Source organism: Coturnix japonica, chromosome 29 (genome assembly GCF_054131305.1).
Source record: "Coturnix japonica strain WE chromosome 29, WE-NBRP24, whole genome shotgun sequence".
NCBI classification, from domain to species: domain Eukaryota; kingdom Metazoa; phylum Chordata; class Aves; order Galliformes; family Phasianidae; genus Coturnix; species Coturnix japonica.
Window position 1 is genome coordinate 5,117,217 of NC_140691.1, and position 19,797 is coordinate 5,137,013.

General features: G+C 38.2%; 2 protein-coding genes across 2 annotated transcripts; both read right to left on the minus strand.

The window, feature by feature from the left end:
* Nucleotides 1–5,654: 5,654 nt before the first annotated feature.
* On the minus strand, nucleotides 5,655–8,025 carry LOC146755877 (kinesin-like protein KIF20B). The gene is made up of 4 exons (XM_085525116.1): nucleotides 7,765–8,025; nucleotides 7,246–7,326; nucleotides 6,391–6,517; nucleotides 5,655–5,845 (listed from the first exon to the last, which is right to left on the minus strand). Exons 1-4 carry the CDS (start codon nucleotides 8,008–8,010, stop codon nucleotides 5,673–5,675), a joined length of 627 nt encoding a protein of 208 aa, XP_085381242.1. The 5' UTR covers nucleotides 8,011–8,025; the 3' UTR covers nucleotides 5,655–5,672.
* A 7,760-nt stretch (nucleotides 8,026–15,785) lies between these two features.
* On the minus strand, nucleotides 15,786–19,668 carry LOC146755878 (uncharacterized). The gene is made up of 6 exons (XM_085525088.1): nucleotides 18,472–19,668; nucleotides 17,893–18,031; nucleotides 17,041–17,163; nucleotides 16,581–16,641; nucleotides 16,216–16,341; nucleotides 15,786–15,952 (listed from the first exon to the last, which is right to left on the minus strand). The coding sequence occupies exons 1-6, from the start codon at nucleotides 19,617–19,619 to the stop codon at nucleotides 15,804–15,806; spliced, it is 1,746 nt and encodes a 581-aa protein (XP_085381214.1). The 5' UTR covers nucleotides 19,620–19,668; the 3' UTR covers nucleotides 15,786–15,803.
* Nucleotides 19,669–19,797: the final 129 nt, after the last annotated feature.

Sequence of the window (19,797 nt, forward strand, 5' to 3'; positions counted from 1 at the left end):
ACAGGGCATTCTGACCACGGGCATCATGTTTCTACGCTGCCACCTGCATTAAACAGGCAATGGGACTGCCCAGCATGTGCAAGGCAGCACCTCTTTCACACCACCAGAATGTTTAAGGCTGTTGGGATTGTTGTTAGCGTCCCATTAACACTGAGGCTAGAGATACCCTTAGGATTGACATTACTATTAGCATTACTTTGATGGTGCCCTATCTGGGTCATTTCCAGGGGATGTCAGGAGTAAGGCACAGTGTCAGGAGAAAAAGTACAGACTCTGTTACTTTATAAATGTGATAATAGAGAGAGTTTATTGGAAAAAATATAACTCTTAAATAATACAAAGCGTGCTTCTGATTGGATGCAGGCATCATCTGGGCTCTGATTAATATTACTTTTAAGGTAAAGATTATTGTTACCTTAATGATTGTTTTTTGAATTATGATCAGGGTTAAGGTTCCTTTTGCTACAAACTTCTAGCATCATTTTTGTTGTTACATTTGGAGTTAGAGACGATTTTAGAATCAGGGTAAGGGTTAGGATTAGAGTTACATTGCAGGTTAATGCTGTTATCTTTACAGCTCCTGTGAGGGTTGGGGTCTGGGTCAGGTGTTTAAAAAATGAAATGAAAAAAGAATAAAAAAAATATATTGAAAGCTTAATCTTTGTGGGAATCATATAATGTGCAACTCAGATCTACCTCTTCGTGCAGTGACTGCCTGTAAATTTGCTAGAGCCTAATATAATATGGCCTTGTGCTTCCCGCTAACTCACCTTCATTTCATTTTCATTACATTTGCTTGGTAGTCAGATTTTGGTGTGTGGATATTTTAAAATGATCTAATTGACATTGGCAAAAAATTAAAAATAAAATTAAAAAAAATGCACGACAGCATCAATTGTATCAATTTTTATAGATATGAAGAACAGTTTCCCTTAGTTTTCTGTGCCTCTTTACTTTCTTACCCTCTCCCCTTGTGTGAGAAACTCTCAAAGTCAAAGATTTCTAGTTAGGCAAAGATGGCAGCGATAGCAGCAGTGCTTATTCATTACTGCAATACTGCGCGCACATCCCCTATTGGCAGGGGAGAAAGTGCACACCAGTCAGTGAAATCAATTCTGTTCTATGCCCTAAACCCAATGCAGGTAATGCTCTCGTGGCTCTCATTGGTTGAGCATCTCAGGCTCACAGACTCCTCGAGACTGTTGCTAGGATTCATTTCCATATAAGGTCAATCACCAACCTCTTGTTTTTAGGTCTGCTTTGTACTTTTCTGTGGAGAGAGAAGGGCAATGTTTCCAAAAGTCAGTACATTCATTCTGTCCTGTGCTGGGCTCTACCCACCCTGTGTATTTATCTTGTGCTTGTCTCAATTCTACCCATGTCAGAATGCCCCCAGTCTGAACTTAACTCTGTTCAGCAACTTTCTTGGTGCAAAAACTACTTATACAGCTGTTTTACAAGAGGGTTATACATTCAGTTAGGGCCGACACTATGTACTGAAAATACTGGAAACTTCCACTGCAAAAACACAATCTACCTCTCCCATCTGTGCAGCCTTGCAGACCCAGAGCATGCCAGGTTATTTCTGCTTTCATAGCATTTGCATGCTGTAGGGTGAGCAAAAGGTTCTGCTGCTTGATTCTTCTGCAAGAGCTGCCTACCGGCAAATGGTTGCAGGGATGGAGGATGTGACAGAAAGCATTTGTCTCCACAAGAGCATAGTTACATTCAGTGCAGAGTGTGAGAGTCAGGTTGGTGTGGAAAAGCACTGACACGCTGGGGATGATGCAGTGCTCACATGTCTAATACTCACAGACATTACTGTCAGAAGGATGGTGCTGTGTTGTGCTTCTACCTTTGGCAGCCCCTGGAGAAATGCTGTGGCACACAGAACACCTTTGTATTGCACTGACTGCTGCCATGCAGCATGGATTTAACACAGCAAATCCAGAGGAGCACGACTGCATCTAACTTCCCTGAGAAAAACTACTGTAGCTGAAGAGATGAGGAGGCAGCTGCTCATCTGCAGAACAAGCAGTACTGCCAGACATTGAGCCAGGTGAGCACCTCCTGCTGCAGCGTGATGATGACAGGGCTGGAGATGATCTGCAAAGCCAGCTTAAAAGTGGGAGACATGAGTCAACATGGCAGGAGGACAGAGGTGTTAGGGAGCAGCCAAGGCATCAGGGAGTATCAAAAGGCTTTGAAAAGTATCACAAAGTGACAGCCAGGAAGACTGGGATTATCATGAGCAGCAACCTGGATGCTAGAGATTATTTGCTCCCATACAAAATGGTAGAGATCTTGCTGCAGACATCCTAAAGCCAGGCAAAATGGGAACCCAGAGCTCCGCCTGCACGAACCCCACAGCCAGAGTGTTGCAAGCTGAGCTGCCTTGCTGTTTGTTGCATTCATCCTAATCCCTGTGAATGAAGACTAGGAATGCAGTCAAGGCGATGACTGAGCATGAGAGTGACTTTATTCAATAAAAGACAGGAGGGCTTGAGAGGTCAAGGGTGAAGATGGGACTCCTCTTGTCAAGATGAGAGTGGCTCAGAGCTGGTGCTGCTGCCTGGTGCCTGGGACTGGCAGCCTGACTCTAAGTCCCCATCTAAGATGCTCAGCTTCACCTCACTGATGCTGACCTGCTCCTGCATGGTGGTGCTGCTGTTGGGGCACTCGGGCTGTGCTTGGGATGGGCAGCACTGCAAAGGCACTGGGTCACAATCCAGGCAGGTGACTGCTGTGCCTGGCAGGCTCAGGTCAGCATCTTCAGCAGAGCCAGGAGATATGAGAGCATGAACGTGGATGAGCCCCTTGTGTCCATCACTGTTACCATGTCGAAGGCTGTCATCCGAATTGCAGCGATTCATGCTTAATAAGAACTCTCCATTGATGGAAACACACTGCACATCACTACTTGGTTTGGATCTTTGGGGTTGACAAGGGCTCGAATCACCTAGGAAGGCATAGAAACACAAGGGTTAGTGTCAAACGTTTGCAAGTTGAATCATGAAAGAGGTTGTTGATATTTGGTAATAGAGTGGCGGCAGGAAGAAGCAAATAGGCTTCAAGCAACAGAGCCACTGTCTTGAAAGTGATCCTCGTGCAGGTCCAGCTCGTGTGTTGTTTCACTGTAATCTGCTTCTTTGGGTCTACCTAGTGGGCAGCAACACTCGAGCTGTTACTGATATCATTGAAAAGAACTGGAGACAATTGTTCTATTCCTAAGAGCTTCAAGGTGCCTAGAAGCACAAATAGAAACCAGCAGTATTTGATCACTTCACCAAAAGGAAGGTCAAACACCTGAGCTGTGAAGAGCAGTTACAGAACCTATGCATAATATCACACCAGGCATAGTTTGTTCTAACAACAGTTATGGCACATAGTCCATTTCCTTCAATATTCCCTAAATGAAATGATGTGGAGCATTACAGGGAAAGAAACACTGCACACAGACACTATGACCCTGATTATACTCAAGCAGCAGACTTAAAACAAGTCAGAGTTTTAGATTCCAGGATATTTCAGGACCTATCATGTGTGAAATTCAGTTACACAACAGTGCCTAGGTGCCTGCGTTTCAAGCAACTTTCAGATCACAGCCATGTAAAATAAAAACAAATTCAGTGCAGAAATAGCAATCCTGTACCTTAATACCCATGAGATTATCCATTTTTTACAGCACTCTGACTAAGTTCTAAAACTTGCTCATCCCAGTTCACTTCAACAAGTTCCACCAATTCAAGCAACGCAGTTCTGAGATCCTGTGTATGTTGTGCAGATAGAATTGAACAGTGCAGAAATAATCTCTGACAGCTTTAAGAGCTCCGTTCTGCTTACAAACTCTCAGTCCAAAACTATTCTCAGTTTTAAGGAAATGAACACCTGAAGCAGTTGGATCATCTGCCATTTGCTGCATTCTGCTTCTTGGCATCATGATTAGCACAAAGGGTTTTCTGCTGTCCTGCAGAGATGGACAAAGTCCTGCTTACAAATGGACCAAGTTCCAGTGTACAGCAGAGTTTGTACCAGGCTAAAAAGCCACGTCATTCAATTCATGTGCTCAGGTTGTTATGCACTCAGAAAGGAAACAGAACTAACTGTTGAATTCTGAAGGTAATCTGTGGGGTCCTGTAGAGAGTGTTTTTTACAGCTAGTTAGCTGAGAAGGGTCGTAAACACGGTGCGGTTAATCAAGCAGCCATAACACCTGCAAGGACAGCAAGAACAACAGGATGCCCTGTGATGGTGAGAAACTAGCCATGGTTCTGGGAACTCAGCAAGGGAGTAGCTTTCAGTTGATAACAACAAGCTGTTAAGATACTCGGGGATAGTATGTAATTGGGAACCAATGATGAGCTCCACTTTTGCAATATGTATGAGCTAATTATCCGTATTATAAAGGTACACGCAGCCAAGGAATAAATGAGATTCGCTGATCATATGTCAATGACAGGTGTGGTCGTCTGCTTTTCTCCCGCCGTTCTGCAACAAACACCTATATACAAATTTAAGAACACAACGGAGTTACTGTTACTGTTTATTAACAACCAGTTTTAATAATACGATAAAAGTATGTCCTGAGAAAGGGGAACAAACACGCTTCTTCAAGGTTTTTTAGCTGTTCTGGATCTCAGCCGTCGCTTGATGATCAGATGATCACTTTCCTTCTTTTGTTCCTCAGATTCCTGAAGAAAACATTTCAAAAGTTACTCATCTTTTCACACAAGACTGACAAGCTCTTCTTGACACACACAAACATATTTCTTCCCCTAAATGGATTTCAGAATGGCATTTGCTTATTATATTTTATTCAGAAAACTATGGGATACCGAGATCATTTTAATGCAGCTTAATCACAAGGAACAAATATGGAGAATGTACAAAATCCTGTTTATCTTAAAAAAGCACACACATCTGAGGAAAGCCTGAAGGCAGCTTTCATTTTTAAATACTTGTTTTCAAAAGAGTATTATAATACTTGTTTTGTGAAACATGAAGCGTTCAGAAAACATTTTTAGCCTCAATCCCTGTAGCTATGACTTGACCAGAATTTCAGTTCTCGGTTCAGTTCCATGTTCTCAGAACTACAGTGAGAAAAGAAATTCTCATCTTCTTCATCCTCTAAGAAAAAAAAATAACATTTTGGTTTCTGCCCCTATCATTCGTCAAATCATCAAAAAATTCAGAGGGATATTACAGTATGGGCAAATGAGCACTATGCTGAACAGAAAAAGGACTCTAATATAATTAAAAGATGCAGTTCCAACAGAGCAAGAATGTTCTTAGCACAATAGCTGCCGACAGAGTCATGAAACTGGCGCATCAGATCCAACTTGCAGTTGGCTTAGACAGGAGATCATAGTTTAAGCATACCTAAAAAGCTGTCTAAGTTGTGCTCTAGAAAAGCGTGTAGTAGAATAATCCCACTCCAACACACTGAAATTATCTATGATTCCAAATTAGAAGACATCTCCGTGATTGCTACATCACCTACTTAGTAAACTGTAAGCCAGCCAAACACAGAGATCTTTGAGGACAAACTAAAACAGAACAGCAGGAAGACCAACAAGAATGACTTGGTAGAATAAAGAAATACCTCAGTACTTTCAACCTCCTCCTGCAAATAGATGAAACCTCCAGTCTGTTTGGACTCCTTAGTAGTTTATTTTAAGCCAAGACTACAGTATAATCGCTTACCGAAGAAGCAGGTATATCTAGAGGGCCAGAAACGACAGTTGAATACAGCTTCCTTTTGCATCGTTTTGGCTTGGTCTCTCCTTCTTCGAGACTTTCAGGTTCGTTTGATTTAGGAGAATTTACTGCTGACATCAGCTTCTTGGCTAGAAGAAATTTGTTTTGATACATAAACCAATCAACTTACTGGTTTTGTGAGTCTTTAAATCAATGAATGCAAAAAAAGCTTCGTAACAAACTTGGTTTATAAATGACACGTAAAATTTAAGTGAAAATACTCAGAAATTGTATTTGTTCATAGAGGCTCTTTATTGCTTCTATAGCTGAAACTGTTTATAGGTTCAGTTACGGCAGCTTAAAGCACGCATTAAAATGGAGTATGAAAGACAATCATGGCTCAGAAGTCGCTGGAAGTCAGAAACTTCAGCAGGAGTTAAACAACAGGCCTAACTTTCGTGCTGACAGAAGCACAAGACAGAACCAACTTTCTCTGTATACTTGTAGGTTTTCACAAATGTAATAATGAATCTCTGAAGAGACGAATAAATGCATTTACTTCATAAATCAAAGGACAAGACAACTTAACATGGCAGACAAGTCCTCTAGGAACACATACATTAATAGCCTACAGCAGAAACAAGCCATTCTACAATGTCTAGAAAACATGGAATAAAACTTATTCTACACCAACCTTTAGAGTGTATAATAGAAGGAGAGCTTTGAATAAAATCTCCAACTTTTTGCAGTGTTTCATCCTTCTTTTTAGTCAGTCTTGAAGCATGTACTCGCTTTCTCAGGAAGTAGTCTTTTCCGGATTTCTGTTCAACAGAGATGTGAACATGTGAAACAAGAGCATTGTTTAAACTTCATTTTAGTTCAGCGTTATTTTAAGTTGACATTTTGAGCTTTACTACTGACACCTTTGTTCATTATGCTGATGATACCACAACGGCAAGTAATGTAGACAATTTTATACCCTTTAGGGAGTTGTCAAAATCTCAGCTATTTCAAGGCATACGTTTCTTAAAGTTTCTTAATAAGGCAGTAGTTTCTTTAAAAGTAGCTCCCAAGCGGTGGAGTTGTTTCTTACATAAGCTGTTCTAATTACATAAAATAAACAAACATACAAAACAGAAGACAACAGATGGGAAAAATCTACTACTCATACTCTGACCATGCCAAGGATACTGCTATCACATGTGAACATCTGTTTTTAATAACTGCCATGCATATTAATGATATGAACCTTAGTTTAATACAAGGGCTTCACTTACAAAAGCACACGATAATACACTAAAGCTTCTCTTCCCAACTATTCAGTGTGCAATATCCTTCCCTCCAAATCATTACACAGTACAGCCATTACACGCTCTGGGGACAGACTGACTTGCCCTTTGGTTAGCTTATGGAATTTAATAGGAAGAGCTCATAAGCATGTAAGATTCCCATTCAGGTATACACATAAGGATAAGACACTGCTTCTTTCGTGTGACCACACAATTACAGGAAGTCCCAAGCTAGCTTCAAAACTAGAACAAAAAACAACCATTTTCTCGTCACTTGCAGAGGGTGAATTAAAAGCCATGACAGATTTTGTATTTTTCGTGTTCTCACTTTTCACAAAATCCTGGGAAAATAAGACAAGTTTCAGCCATGATTCTTTTGGAAAGAACAATTGATGTCACAAAAGTGAACACTTTAAACACTTTTGCTAATAGTAGGGAAGTATTTGCTAGTGGTAACTATTCCACTGTAAATCAAATAATAAATAAGCATTCAATTATAAAAACAGGATATTAAGATATCAGTATTAGACATCTCATGATGTCTAAAAAGCTGATTTATGTCTACAGGTTTCAAAGAAAATACACAATGGAGTTAAGAGAAATTCCCTTCTCTTAAACCATTATCACTGAGCTTGGCTATTAGTTTTGTTCATTAAAGCAGTTCATTGATTAAATTCTTCAACTACTTTACTGAGGTAGAAATAGCATTTTTTTAATGCTTAAATGAGAATGGTAAAAAGGCATCAGATATGTTGTTTTCTGTTGGGTCTAGGTCATACCTCATCCATGTCATCACTTCTTTTCTTTTTTGCCTTAGGCATTTTCACTCCAAAAGGTATCATGCTGCCATGCTGCTTTATCTCCATCTTATCAGGTTGCAGAGGTGTCAGTGGGATTTCCAGCTCCGGTTTTGGGAACCGACTAGTTTTGCCATTTTCTGCGGACACTCCAGAAGAGTCGAGGACAGTTTCCAAATGCTCCTGATAGCACAGAAGAATTTTAAGTGCAAGTGTTAAGGTAGCCATGAGATTAAAAAGCTATAAAGCATCTGGAAAAGGATATGTAAGCATTCCATTTTCCTGCTGTAAGAACACTTGTAACAGAAGGAGTCTATTTCAGTTACAGCAGAGTTTTACCCCTCTTTCCTAGAACTTGTTACATTTAAAATTATTTCCAATCTATGATCACAAAAAAAGTTCTCCATGTTAAACTGAGCCTGATACTTTACAAGTCATTTTTTCTCAAGGGCACAGACAACTACGCTTTTTTTTAATAGAGAATGGTGGTAGAACTGACACGATTTTCTTCATCTCAACTCTGCTGTGTCAGAACTGGGCAGGAACAGGAGCATTTGATTCAAGTGTTCGATTAACTTCCAGCTTAATCTTAGGGAATTTGCCCTTCTCTTCTACACTAGAGATGTTATTTACATAAGTAAGGTCCAGCTGGCAAGGTGCAAGCCCAGTACAAGTCATTAAAGAACTCCATTGCTATCTTTTCCCTGGAGAGAATACAGACATTCAAGCAATGACACCGTACTTAAGCTGAAGGCTATCATGTACCTGCTCATGGTCAAATGGCAGCAAATTCACAGCTAAGTGACAGGGAAATGTCAGTATGCATTTCCCCAGCAGCACTTACTGTCCACAATCCACCCAATCCTGTTTTTCTCAACAGGAACAACAAAGTCAGAACTGAGATCACCTGGACTCCTCCTTCTCTATGGCAGGAATTCAGCTAGCATATCAAAAATGAGTTCAGATGCTGGCTGAACACATGGAAGACAGGCTGCTGGGGACATCAGAAAATGGGAGATGGCTGCTTCTACTGCTGCTAGTAACTAGCAAACTCCAGTGTCCCAAACACAGACTAGCAGCTTTTACTACTTACACTGTTCCGACCCCCTGAGGGGAGTCTTCTTCCTCTCAAAAAGTTACCAAAGATTGTAGAAAGACAAAAAGTAGTCAGAGCCACTTTATCAGGCTCTGCTAAGAATCTGAATGGAGTATCACCACCCACTGTATTTCCAAGAATTAAGTTGGTTAATAAATACTTTGTTTTTAAAATATATGTAACTGCTATTTTATGAAAGTTAGCAATTAAAAACTTATATAGGAATGATTAACATCATCTGCTAACAAAACAATCTCCAGAAATCCTGCAGAGGAAGAAAATAAGTTCAATTTGCTGTGCCCGTTTCAGTGGCTCCATGAATTTTTTCCAAGTAACTTATCTAATCATGAGCCACTTCATAAGCATTAACATGAGAAGAGTTTTCAACAGCACCTGACAAAAATTCATCACACAATTGTTTCAACAGCTTTTATTCCTATCAAAGGCTATAAAAACAGGTGATCTGATCACCTTGAAAGGGATAAATAAATTAAAGCTTGGGAATTGTTTAGAGAACATGAGATCTTTTCCTACTCATTCCTTATCAAAAGCAATACAATCACAACATTTTCAGATCTGAAGTTTCATACTAACCTCAAATTTATTTAATGAAGTGAGGCTCCTAGTACATCGACGTGACAAATAATTGTCTTCAGCTTTGCATCTTAATGGAATACTTTCTCCAGTTTTAGTTTTGCTTTGTTGTTTCCTAGGCTGTAAATATTTAAAAGGAGTAAAGATTAGGCTATGCATTAGACCTCCAAAATATCTCGAGTTTTCTAAAGTTACAGTGTAAAACCTCAAGCTCAGACGCCACATGAACACATAAGCTGAAACACAGCACAAGTGTGGGAAGGTAGTAACATCTATTCATTGTGTGATCTTCAGATACACCCTACTGGGTCTCACTAACAGTCTCAGGCAGTATTCTGCCTCCAAAAGAGAGAAAGCGAGACATTATTTAGGGACAAAATCTGTAACGCTGGTCTTTTTGTCATCCATTCCCCCCATACTCTGCACGCTCACAGCTGCTATGCTAGAACACCAAAGGCTAAACCTCTGCCTAATCTTCAGCATCCACATACGAATACATGGAAAACTGCATGGAAAAGTTCCATAATGTACACAGAGAGATGGTGTTCTAGTAAATAAAATATTTTTGAGAAGATGAGAGCTCATGTTTGAGTGGAAGACAAAAAGAACCAACAAGTACTCATCACTGAATATGTAGTTAAAGGACTATATGCTAAGAAAAATGATTCTAGCTCCAGTATCTCCTAGGAAAACAGAAGAACAAAAAGGGGTTAACAAGATGTTAAGTACTGACTTTCTATAAATATAATCATACCTTTTCATTTACAGAGTCATTCCTTCTACTTTGTCTTTCTTCAAGTAAAGGTATTTCTGGCAAACACTGAGGGCTACTGTGGTTAATGCGTTGTTTTAATTCCTTTATAAAGTCATTATTGTCAGCCAGTTCTTTTCTTAACTCTTCTATCACAGTTGCATTATCCTAATAAACAGTAAAAACTGCTGAGTTGTGGGATTGGCAAAAGGAATTAACACACACAAGCAGTATTGCAATTACTTAGTAGCATCAGTTTTAGAATTACAGGCTAGAACACTTAACTATTCAAGAACAGTAACATTTCACGGATTTGTACGGTCACTGTTACAAGTGCAGTAGTCACAGAATTGCCTGGGAAGTTGTAATACAATATATTTTGATTCTTCTATTTTACTTATGTGCTTCAGCCTTCATCTCCCTTAAGATATAATAACCCAAGCTTTTATTTGTTCCCAAATCCTCGGTACTGTGAGAAAGTTGGCAGTTGTAGGGGAAGTTTTGCTATGAGAACATCTTTCTTCTCAGAGAAAGTGAATCCAAACATTCTCAAAAGAGCACAACTCATTTAGTCTTCTGTTTAGCTTCTGAAATTCTATGCTACGGCTTAGATTGGCTATCCTGATTAAAAGCTGGATGTTGAAATAAGAAATGCAACTTCCAGAGATCATCCCCCCTCTGCTTTTTGATGCTTCCCTTAATCTCTCTCCACGTCCCCTTCTGTCTTTTCATGCCATTGTAGATACTACCTCAGAGAAAGCAAAGAAAGTAAGAAACCTGAGACAGAACTACTGTCTGAGTATTGAGCCTAGCTTGGGATCCGGAAATGCTGTGAATTATCGGAAAAAGCTACAGATGTCCAGTATGATTGTAGGATCATATGCATCAAACTGACATCTGCTTATCTGAATACTGAAAAAATTGAAATTTTAGTAATTAACAGAAATTCTGTTTCTGAAGAACAAAAATAAAAGCTGGTGCTTTTTTTGGTTAGTTGCACATGATGTCAATACGACAGTGTTCAAGAACAGAAGAACACCCAGAATACAAAGAGCAGGTACAGGAGTCTTAAAGAATTTATGGGTAGCTAATCAGGTAGGAGGAAAGGAGAGCTGACCTTGCTTGAATCCTTTAAGGCAGATTGTCTCAGTTTTGCTATTTCTGTCTCTTTTTGTATGGCATTAGAAGCCAAACTTTTGAGCTGTTCTTCCAAAGCTTCTACTAACTGATCTCTCTCCTCACGCCACTTTTGAAGGTTATGGTCCTTTTCCTCCAGCTCCTATATTTCATGTTGAAAGAAAAGCATAGACAGTAGAAACAAGCAGAATCTTTAAGACAGCCTAGAATTAATAAGTTTTTCATATAGCATAAATAAGGACTCAAGCTGATAAAAAGAGTTTATGGTAAGACATTTCAATTAACATATCGTGATGTCACTCAACAAGATCAGGTTATATGCATGTATTACATATGTATTTACTATGCAGATTATTGTATTTAAAGCAATCTGCCAGTGCTCTGTAGTGACTAATTATTTGAATATCTTTCATGGTCTACCACTAATTTCAGTTGGCCACTTTCATTTTGCTCCAATTTTTTTTTTTTTTTTTTTTTTTTTTAACCTTTTCCCTGTTGCTTGGAAAACCTGCATCATTCATTTAATAAAAATTAAGAGCAAGTAAAATACCTGTTTAAGTTGTTGGATATAGAAGTCTTTATAATCCAGCTCATCCTTAAACTGGTTATTAATCCTTTCAAGTTCATCCATCCTGTTCCTGAGGGATTCCTCCACAGAACGCATCGTGGACACCTGTAATGTAAGCACAGCTCACGGTTCATTAAAAGACTTCTGTAATCCAACCTGGCCAGATACTTCTTTGTTAAATAAAGAGGAATTCACAAACAAGTGCTGAGTAGGAAAACGACAGCAAGTGCAAGGTTACCAAGGAAGACATGAATTCATTTTTAAGCTTCATTTTTCCACCCCAGGCACACCCAATAAACTTTCAGACTAAGATCCTGCAAAATGGGTTTTAAGATATCTTCTTGTTTAATAATTAAATTTTAACTATTAACATCACTGAAGCTGAAATTGAAGAAAAAAAATATACATGCTTATATTAAAGAGCCTCTGGAAATTAGTCTATTTCTCTTCAAGTAAATAGCATTCTTCTTCCCAGTTATCAGCGTTTTTTCACAAGACTTAGGTTTTACGCTTTGGAGTTACCACGGATACCAATGGCAAGTCACCAGTAATGTAGAGATAATAACAAGTCCCCTCCAGAGGCAGATTAGCTATTCTCTTCACAAACCTTATTCCAGACTACCAACCAACTTTACTTTCCTCTGTTCATTATCTATGTGAAACCATGTTTTAACTTCTGGTCCCCTCTAGAGCTTCAATGGCATCTTTACCTAAGATTTGCTGCTAGCCACACTAGTGTGAAATTTCCAGCTTCATAGTTAAAGTTTGAGAAGTTTTAACAGCAGAAAGCCAAGCATAATCTTAAAGAAAAAAATATCTCAGTTGCCTACAAACCTCGCTTTGTAGTTGCTGAATTTGTTTCTCGGCATCACAATGTTTGTCTTTTAGATCTGCATACTCTTCTTCTTTCCTCTGCAAATCTTTTTTCAAATTCAGTACAAGGGCAGAACTCTCAGAAAGAATATTTTCTAGCCTTATGTTAAAAATAAAGAGACAAAGAACATTACTGTTACACATCTCATGGAAACAGCAATTACAGCTTAATCCATGCCCTGCCTGTTGGTTTCTATTTGTCAATAGACTCTTAAATCTATCTAGACCAGTGACAATATTTAAACAATTACTTTCGAATTTCAGCTTGCTTCTCATAATCAGATGCTGAAGCAATAAATTACTCAGATGCTATTCTGAGGGATGTACAAGAAAACCACCAGAAATCCCCATATTATTCTTTATTTCCTTGCAAACTCCTGTTTTCCCTTGGAACTCAAGTAGCATACCAAAGCATCCTAAAGTAGTAGTTTGGCCATTGATAAGCATGCAGATGCATTAAGTCGAAGGGATGTTCCCATTAACTATTTTTAACTCTAGTTCATTCTCAAAGGGCTCTTAGTTAACTCAGTGGTTACTTACGATTCTATACGTTGCACTTTCTCCATTTCACTCTTTTCCTTTTCCCAAAGAGAATGTTTCATCTGCTCCAAGCTTTCATTTAAAGCCAAACTTTTGAGCTGTTCTTCCAAAGCTTCTACTAACTGATCTCTCTCCTCACGCCACTTTTGAAGATTACGGTCCTTTTCCTCCAGCTGGTCAACAAGTCTTTCCTAAATGAAGAACAGATGAACAGTGAACATCACCTACTACACACTGAACTGTTCTAACACTTTGGTAGTTAGCACTGTTTTACAGTCTTAGTAAATGTATGATCTCTTCAAGATCCACAGGAGCTCTAGAACTAGTTGCACTACAAACTTACAGAAGCAAAACCATGCTTCTATTAGACAACCTACATTACTCTCCTTGTGAAAAAATATTGGTATTATTTAAGAACTTCAATTTGCTCATTTAATGATTACTAATGAGCTTTAGGAAAATAAAGTCACAAAGTGATAATAATACTAAGCTCCTCACATCCTTCTATGCTGCTTGCAGGTCCAGAAAGTCGGGACTAACTACTTCCAGATGTAAAAAAATCTTTGCAGAATGTACAGATTCACATGTTTAAGAAGTTACATGACAAGAGCCCAGCAAACAGCTCAAGTAACTCTAGTGACTTTGTTATCAGTCACTATTTGGAAAGTGATAAAGGAGCAAAACTGTGGCCGTTTGACCAAGTATTTTTATTCAGTATCTGGAGAGAAGTTTGTGGGGTTTCTTTAGAAACTCAATTGCCTTTTCTTCCTTATAAAGGCTTAAAGGCCTTCTGCTTTGCAGAAAAGAGAACAAACAAAAGCTATTGTACAAAATACTTTCTTAGCCTCATTAAATAGTGATCTATTTTTCAACTGTAATTTTCTTATTTAGTCCCACATACGTGACATTTCATTATGCACTTATGAAAGATCTTTCTTTTTGTGGCCCCCCCATTCCTTCCTTTTCCAAATCAAGCAGTTCTCATATGGGCTTTGCCACATAAGAAAGCAAGGGGACTTGGACAAGCTGCTCTTATGCACCCTTACTGTTAATACTTGGTATGTAGTTGTCTCCAAACTACAGGCACCAGACAACTCTGCCAGGACCTCATCACTTACGATTTCTGCTTGTTGCTTTCCATAATGTTGTCGGTCCTCAGCAAATTGTTTCATTTCTTTGTTGCAAAGATTCTCAGCTTCTTTTATCTGATTTAGGAGCTCTTCTTTCTCCTCCAGCCACTTTTTTCTATCAGTTTGATACTTAGTCTCATTTTCCTATTTCAAAGAAACCAAAAATGAAATAGTGAGTCATTAAGGAATAAAAGTCTTAAAAGCCAGGTCATCATTAAATAGACTTGTTTCTGCAAGATAACAGAAACATTAGCAGTTTTTACTACAGAATATTCCCAAAGGCAGGTATTGGATAATCATTAGTTCTTTTCCATTAAAAAATAATCATTTCCAGTATTTCTTATTCAGACTGGAGAGCCTCCATAAAACATCTCTTTTTCTTTATAAATGTTCACACAAGCTTTACAGAACTTACACCAAAAGTCAGTATAAGAAAAACTCTTTTAACTTAAAAACTTCTAACACTTTACGCTGCCTTGCAGCAGTTGTAGAAAAACTTGCAGCTCCTTCAGGGTTGAAAGACAAAGAAAAGCAACATAGTTTACACTGTAGGAGTAGTCTCCTTTCCTATCAAACCTACTGGCAGACATTCTCATATATAGGACAGAGCACCTGAGAAACTGCTTGGAAAAAATAAAAGTCTTTTAACCAAGGAAAATTAGTAGACCCGCAGCCCAACAAAAAAGGCTTCCTGGTGATAAAGTTAGATGATGATTTCGATAGCTTATATTAGTTGCCCAAGCAACTAACAGAAAACAGTTTTGACAAATACACCGTAAGTTACAATTTGCTTTGAGTTAGTATTCCTTTCTTGCAAACAACAGTTGTATAAGTATACTCTGCTTATAGCACATTGACGTGGTATAGAATGAAGCAATGAATGCTCAACTTTCCCCTCTTCTTGAAAAAGTGAATTGGCTCTGCGCATTAAAAAAAAATATCATGAATAAGCTTACTCAAGGTGAAGGAGGAAAGAAGCTCAGAACCATTCCACTAACAGAGTGGATGTAACCTATTGTATACTCACTTAGAAAACTCCCACTGCCAGCCCATTACTTTTATTTAAAAAAACAAACAAACAACAATAACAAAAAATAACATCAGATGGGATAAGACAACTAACTGTTCAGAGGCCAGCAAAAGAAGCACTGCTCATGGCAGCATAATGTAGGGAAGGCTACACTTCCTATACTATGGGGGCATCAGTGATGCCATTCTTAACGTACCACAAAAAAGCTGCACCTGGTTTCTATTGCATGTTGCACTGCAGCTTTTACAGGAAGTTTCTGTAATCAATATAACAGTTTACTTTATCAAGTTACAACTTTGAAGTTAAGTTACCTCCAGCTCTTTTTGCAGCTTTATTAATTCTGTACTGTTTTCATTCAAATTTGCCTCATCACTTTCGTTGTTCTTTTGCTGCCAGTCACCATTGCTCTGGTATTCCAGTTCACTGTATTTGTGTTTCCATGCAATCAGTTCTACTCAATACACAAAATGAGGTTAGATAGCATATCATTTCAAATATATATTTGAAATACCACACCAATGACTTTTTACTAAAGCAGCTTCGGTTTTATCTGCTACAGACATAAAGAAATAACAGAAGCCTTTAACTACAAGAGATTTGTTGTTTACTATGGAACGTTAATGCCTAAGTAACAGTTACATGAAAATGGAAGTGGCTATCACAGTACGTCTAAACCCCTTTTGCATCCCTGCTCCCTTTCCCTGGAAAGATTACCTGAAGCTAATTTTTGGTTCTCTTCTAACTGAGCTTGAAGCATTTCATCTTGTTCAAGCTGCGTTACCTCTTGTTCTTCTAATGTCATCCGCATAACTTCAATTGTTCTATCCCTTGCACACAGATCTGAAGGTTTGAAAATTTACAGATGAACTCCCTACTAGCTCCCATTATTCTCAAATCAAGATTCTCCCATGACCAAAAGCTCTTTTAAAAGAAATAGAGCATCTCCATTGAAATATTTACATACAAATACATGCAGATATGTTTTAAAATCAAAACACAGAAGACTCAAAGTCATTAGCAATGTGACAACATTTACACGGATATTCAACACACACACACACACACAAATAATGGCTGACCGTCACATAGTTGGTCATAGTCTTTGGAGATATCTTCCATCCTCTCAGTTTCCACCAGCTCCTATATTTCATGTTGAAAGAAAAGCATAGACAGTAGAAACAAGCAGAATCTTTAAGACAGCCTAGAATTAATAAGTTTTTCATATAGCATAAATAAGGACTCAAGCTGATAAAAAGAGTTTATGGTAAGACATTTCAATTAACATATCGTGATGTCACTCAACAAGATCAGGTTATATGCATGTATTACATATGTATTTACTATGCAGATTATTGTATTTAAAGTGATCTGCCAGTGCTCTGTAGTGACTAATTATTTGAATATCTTTCATGGTCTACCACTAATTTCAGTTGGCCACTTTCATTTTGCTCCAATTTTTTCTTTTTTTTTTGACCTTTTTCCTGTTGCTTGGAAAACCTGCATCATTCATTTAATAAAAATTAAGAGCAAGTAAAATACCTGCTTAAGTTGTTGGATATAGAAGTCTTTATAATCCAGCTCATCCTTAAACTGGTTAATAACCCTTTCAAGTTCATACGTCTTGTTCCTGAGGGATTCCTCCACAGAACGCATCGTGGACACCTGTAATGTAAGCACAGCTCACGGTTCATTAAAAGACTTCTGTAATCCAACCTGGCCAGATACTTCTTTGTTAAATAAAGAGGAATTCACAAACAAGTGCTGAGTAGGAAAACGACAGCAAGTGCAAGGTTACCAAGGAAGACATGAATTCATTTTTAAGCTTCAATTTTCCACCCCAAGCACACCCAATAAACTTTCAGACTAAGATCCTGCAAAATGGGTTTTAATATATCTTCTTGTTTAATAATTAAATTTTAACTATTAGCATCACTGAAACTGAAATTGAAGAAAAAAAATATACATGCTTATATTAAAGAGCCTCTGGAAATTAGTCTATTTCTCTTCAAGTAAATAGCATTCTTCTTCCCAGTTATCAGCGTTTTTTCACAAGACTTAGGTTTTAGGCTTTGGAGTTACCACGGATACCAATGGCAAGTCACCAGTAACGTAGAGATAATAACAAGTCCCCTCCAGAGGCAGATTAGCTATTCTCTTCACAAACCTTATTCCAGACTACTAACCAACTTTACTTTCCTCTGTTCATTATCTATGTGAAACCATGTTTTAACTTCTGGTCCCCTCTAGAGCTTCAATGGCAACTTTACCTAAGATTTGCTGCTAGCCACACTAGTGTGAAATTTCCAGCTTCATAGTTAAAGTTTGAGAAGTTTTAACAGCAGAAAGCCAAGCATAATCTTACAGAAAAAAATAGCTCAGTTGACTACAAACCTCGCTTTGTAGTTGCTGAATTTGTTTCTCGGCATCACAATGTTTGTCTTTTAGATCTGCATACTCTTCTTCTTTCCTCTGCAAATCTTTTTTCAAATTCAGTACAAGGGCAGAACTCTCAGAAAGAATATTTTCTAGCCTTATGTTAAAAATAAAGAGACAAAGAACATTACTGTTACACATCTCATGGAAACAGCAATTACAGCTTAATCCATGCCCTGCCTGTTGGTTTCTATTTGTCAATAGACTCTTAAATCTATCTAGACCAGTGACAAGATTTAAACAATTACTTTTGAATTTCAGCTTGCTTCTCATAATCAGATGCTGAAGCAATAAATTATTCAGATGCTATTCTGAGGGATGTACAACAAAACCACCAGAAATCCCCATATTATTCTTCATTTCCTTGCACACTCCTGTTTTCCCTTGGAACTCAAGTAGCATACCAAAGCATCCTAAAGTAGTAGTTTGGCCATTGATAAGCATGCAGATGCATTAAGTCGAAGGGATGTTCCCATTAACTATTTTTAACTCTAGTTCATTCTCAAAGGGCTCTAAGTTAACTCAGTGGTTACTTACGATTCTATACGTTGCACTTTCTCCATTTCACTCTTTTCCTTTTCCTGAAGAGAATGTTTCATCTGCTCCAAGCTGTTTTTCAGCTGCATAACTTCTTGAATCAGATTTGCTTCTTTGCTACTTAACTCTTCAACCTTTTTGTCTGAATTAGCAGACTTCTCCTGCAGAGTTGCTGTAACTGTCTCCAGATTAACAATAATAGATTCTTTTTCTTTAAGTAATTCATTGAGTTTTGACACATTGTCTTCCATTGTCTTGGAAGCCTCCAGGAGATATTCAAGCTCTCTTATTTTTACCTCACAGTTGGCAACTTCCTCCTGAAATTGTGCAATCACTCTCTGATCTTCTGCAGTCTTTTCTTCAAACTCCTGAGTTTTCTTTTCTATTTGCTCATGTAACTGATTCACAAGATCATCTTCCTGACTAGTGTGAGTTGTAATCTCACATAGCTTCATTACAAGTTGACGATTATGATATTCAGCATTATTCAGTCCCGCCTTTAGGTTTTCATTGTCTTGAAGCAGTGCTTTGATGTGCTGACTTTTTTGTGAGTAAACATCAACAATACTTCTGCATACTTCCCAAATCCTTTCAAGACTACAGTAAAAGGAGAGGTCCTGCACAAGATCTGAGATGGAAGAAGTCTGTGACTGAGTGCATGCAGAACTAATTTGAGATGTCCCTGTCTCATCTTTTTCAGAGTCTGAGGAATCCTTTACACTGACAAAGTAAGTACCGATGGCACGAAACTCTAAGTGACATTTGTATAATTCATCTAATTTGGTCCGCATTTCTTTTACTTGTGACACTTTATCAATTATATATTCTTTGGCAACTTCTATGTTGTTAGTTAGTTGGGCATTTTTGTCTTCTAGTGTCATATTTATAGATTTCTGTTCATCCAGTTCAGAAGCAATTTCCCGATACTCAGCTTGACCCTGCAGAATTTGTTCACGGAGGACATCAGCTGTTTCTTCAGAAAAAGAAAGCTGAATACGCAGGCTTGTTACCTGCTTACTGAAATCTTCTTTTTTATTTTTTTCTCTTCTGCATTGTTCTTCAAGCACAGCTAAATGACGTTCCAAGATTTCAGTTCTTTCCCTCAGTGCTAGTACTTCCTTTCGGTACGCGGAGCACTTTTGTTTCATGTGTTCAATTGTCTTTTGCTCTACAGTGTTCTTTTTCTTTCTCTCATTTACAGCTACTGTAAAACAAACAAACAAACAAAAAAAAGGGAAAAGGAATGTAGCTCAGATTGATTAAAATCATTATTACATAGCAGTTCACAACACCAAGTAGCAACTTCTAAGTGAAAAACTGTCGTAA

What these genes read in the sequence shown, in the direction of transcription:
- LOC146755877 (XM_085525116.1), bottom strand. Translation starts at nt 8,010, where the DNA reads ATGGCTACCTTAACACTTGCACTTAAAATTCTTCTGTGCTATCAGGAG. An exon ending in GAAGTGATGACATGGATGAG is followed by an intron (nt 7,327 to 7,764) that starts GTATGACCTAGA and finishes TTATTTTCCCAG; the next exon opens with GATTTTGTGAAAAGTGAGAA. An exon ending in TTCTATTATACACTCTAAAG is followed by an intron (nt 5,846 to 6,390) that starts GTTGGTGTAGAA and finishes AATTTCTTCTAG; the next exon opens with CCAAGAAGCTGATGTCAGCA.
- LOC146755878 (XM_085525088.1), bottom strand. Translation starts at nt 19,619, where the DNA reads ATGAAACAAAAGTGCTCCGCGTACCGAAAGGAAGTACTAGCACTGAGG. An exon ending in TTCAGCAACTACAAAGCGAG is followed by an intron (nt 17,164 to 17,892) that starts GTTTGTAGTCAA and finishes CTTACATTACAG; the next exon opens with GTGTCCACGATGCGTTCTGT. An exon ending in ATATCCAACAACTTAAGCAG is followed by an intron (nt 16,642 to 17,040) that starts GTATTTTACTTG and finishes CATGAAATATAG; the next exon opens with GAGCTGGTGGAAACTGAGAG.